The sequence below is a fragment of the Arachis ipaensis genome, chromosome B04, assembly GCF_000816755.2.
Source record: "Arachis ipaensis cultivar K30076 chromosome B04, Araip1.1, whole genome shotgun sequence".
Classification (NCBI taxonomy): domain Eukaryota; kingdom Viridiplantae; phylum Streptophyta; class Magnoliopsida; order Fabales; family Fabaceae; genus Arachis; species Arachis ipaensis.
Window position 1 is genome coordinate 76,639,872 of NC_029788.2, and position 3,450 is coordinate 76,643,321.

General features: G+C 34.4%; 1 protein-coding gene across 4 annotated transcripts in view; it reads left to right on the plus strand.

Moving 5' to 3' along the window:
* Window positions 1-2,818, plus strand: part of LOC107639399 (ultraviolet-B receptor UVR8) — a 7,987-nt gene extending 5,169 nt beyond the window's left edge. Inside the window, exons 8-11 of one of the 4 annotated variants that reach the window (XR_001620122.2) lie at window positions 726-908; window positions 1,707-1,873; window positions 2,225-2,268; window positions 2,350-2,818. Coding sequence is in view for 3 of the 4 variants with exons in the window: in XM_016342877.2 (XP_016198363.1) it covers window positions 726-908; window positions 1,707-1,797; window positions 2,225-2,268; window positions 2,350-2,475 (444 nt within the window). In the remaining variant the exon portion in view is untranslated. The other 3 variants (XM_016342877.2, XM_016342878.2, XM_021121228.1) reach the window with 3 other exon arrangements.

Genomic DNA, 3,450 nt, shown 5'->3' on the forward strand with positions numbered 1-3,450 from the left:
ATTTGGATTTCTTCTTTTTTTTTTCTTGACATTTTTATTATAGTTTATTCCCAAAAGTACTATGTTAAGGAAGATTCCAGATGTAGGAAATATTGAATTTGCTGTTTAAGTGTGTTGAAAGTTTCAGACCATTGTCAATATGACCGTGTACTCTTTGTTGCTGCGGCCAGCATGTGCCAATCGTATCTGATTGCTCATTTTGAAACGTTGATGCTTTAGATCCATAGCTTCTATTATCTACAAGCTCATCTTGAGTAGTTACATGCCTTCTCTTGGCCTTGCCCAGTTCCTAGGCCTTGAATAATATACATTCATTTCCACTCAAATAGTAACTACTTTGGATGGTTTTCTCGTTCAGTGATTTGTTTTCGTAAAAGACATTTTAATGGCTCATCTATAATATTCCCTTTACCATTTTGCATTTAAATTCCTGTAGTGTGGAAAAGGTACCTGATATATTGCTTGAAGTGTGGATGCTTTATGTACGTACCTACCATGATATACAAGCTAAATACAATCTTGAGTTTTGAGTTGTAGCTTCACTTCTCATGCCGTGATCCAATCCTTATGGTTTGAATATTATAACTTTATTTGTAGTCAAAAGAATAACTACCATGAGGAGAAATATTTTATCATTTAATGATTTGTATGATTCTTATTCTTATGAGACATTTGAGTGGCCCATGCAGAATTTCTTGACAATTTTACATTTAAACTTCATGTAGTGTGGACAAGGGAATAATGCTGATCAACTGAGACCAACCCTAGTTCCATCTTTATTGAGTACTACTGTGGAAAAAATTGCAGCGGGACTTTGGCATACATTGTGTGTTACTGTAGATGGTCATATTTATGCATTTGGTGGGAATCAGTTTGGACAATTGGGTACTGGTAGTGATCAGCCTGAGGTACATATCTCTAACTGAATTATCTGAGTTTTGCTTTCTCTACAATAATGCTCAACAAACAGAATTCAATAGAAAACTACATACTCATAAAGACGTGTTAGATAGCACTTCACCTAGTGAGACAATGCATGATTATTGTCATTGCTGCTTCTTCTGTTGATATGTTCAACGACCCAAAGTTATTTTAACATATGATTTTATATGTAAATTATAAGCTAGCTGTATGAGTATCTCTTTTGCGAAGTGCTTGCATTTGGCATTAGTTTAGGACTGGAAGATTAAATTATTTGAAAATAATATATGTCCCTCTTGTCTGTTACAAGTATGATGAAGTGATGCACCTTCTGATGACCAAGTTCCAACATTATAACAATATAACTAAGCTTTTTACTCCAGGAAGAGTTGGCTACATGCATAAGGCAGCACCATAGTATCCTATCGTAATTCCTAATCATAATTTCTAATATAATGGATTAGATTTGGAGATCAACCAATTTCTGATAATATATATGTATAGAAAAAGATGCTACTCTTAAGAATTCTCGTATGTGGCAAGTCTGTATGTCCTTATGGTCAAATAATGAATAATTCAGATTGTGCTTGTTTCAACTTTGTGCTCTTAATAGATATTTTTGGTTTCTATCCAAAAGTTTTCCTTATGCAGCTATCATTTTAGATGTACAAATGTTAGCTTTGAAGGTTAATTATCTGAATATAGTCCATCTGTAATGATGTTCCAAATCATGAAAATTACAAGTGTAACCATATTGTGTAACTCATTTATTTTTCCTATTTCAGACCTTGCCTAAACAGTTGGAAGCTTCCCGTTTTGAGAATAAGCATTCTAGTATGGTTTCTTGTGGGGCTCGTCATAGTGCTTTGCTAACAGGTATTTCCTTCCCGTTTTGAGAATAAGCATTCTAGTATGGTTTCTTGTGGGGCTCGTCATAGTGCTTTGCTAACAGGTATTTCCTTGTGTGTGCTCTATTAATGATGACCATGTGATACTCCAATCAGATTTGTTCTTTGAATCGTTAGTAATTGAAAGTTCACACCCATTTCAAGTTTTTAAATTTCAACTATGATGCCCTTTCTCCAGTCAAGAGGTTGCCTATGCCTAGTCTCGTCCTTAGCAAATATCTTTCATTCACATTAGCGTTCATTTTGGTTCAAATATATTCTGTCATTTTTGTGGACAAGTAAAAGAATTTTTGTAAAGTCTAAGAATTCAAGTTTGCTCTTTACTAGTTTCATCATAAGCCGAGTCATGTATTACACGTTCATCCTAAAATTTTTCCCTTTGTTTTAACTTGAAGAGGATGGTCACCTATTTACTTGGGGATGGAACAAATATGGCCAGGTATTTTAACTGCCTATTTAAAGTTTAGCTTATTTTTGTCTCTCAACTTTATGAATTCTAATTATCATATATCTTCACCAGCTTGGTTTGGGAGATTCTACTGACCGAAATGTCCCTTGTCAAGTTCTTATTGCCGGTTGCCGACCTAGAAATGTTGCCTGTGGTTGGTGGCATACACTGCTGGTGGCTGATAAGAACCTGGTTTGACTCAATATGCCCATTAGCATTGACAGGGTTGCACAGTTTTGATAGGTTACTGACTAATCGACATTTCTCTAGTGGAATGTAGATATGTCCAGAATCAACCAGCATGTTTCTTGGTTTGTTTCCTCTTCTCTATTTCTGTCTACCTGATTTTCCTGTCTTGATTTCCATTTCTAGATTTCTAGGTGTAGCTTGGCACTAACTTGGAAGTGCTTGAAGTGTTCTTAGTTTTCATACACAAGACAATAAAAGAGTGTTAAACGATTGATTGTAATTTATAGCGCCCATGGCGCCCTTTATTTGTGAAGGAAGTTTCCATTTTAGGGCACAGCTTGAGCTTTAGTGATCTGGCTTCTTGGCATTCTGATATTTTCTATAGCTGAATGATATGTTTTGTGCCATGGAAGAAAAGGTATGTTTACATACAGTTTTGTTTTTGTCGTAATTTCATGGCTTGTGGGGTTAGGGAAATTTAGAGAATAGTCTTTCAATAAGGAAGGAAATCATCTTTAAAATAAAACTAAACACAAGCCATTTTAAGGGTAAACATTTTTTCTCTCTACCTCATTCATCTTAAAGTACATTATATTTATATTAGAATATAAAAGACTTAAAAATATTTTTCTCGCCATGTACATTGACATTGCTTATTCTAAAACGACGTTCATATAATACTTGGTTGGATTGTTCATAACTCATAATGAGGAAATACCGGTATCTTCGTTGTGATGAAAACTAGAAGCAGCTCGGAACGAGTTTATCAATTTTGTTGTGGCACTATGGAATTATTGACGGTATCATTGTGATAAAGTAGCATCTTAGGTGAGTGTTAGGAATTAGGATTGGATTAAAGGTGGTGAGGAATGAAGTAAAATATGATTGGTTGTGTTGGACAAGGTTATAGAATCACCTTAATCTCTTGGTCAAAATTTGAATATTATTACGAGTTTATTTTTTATGTACGAATAATATAAAAAT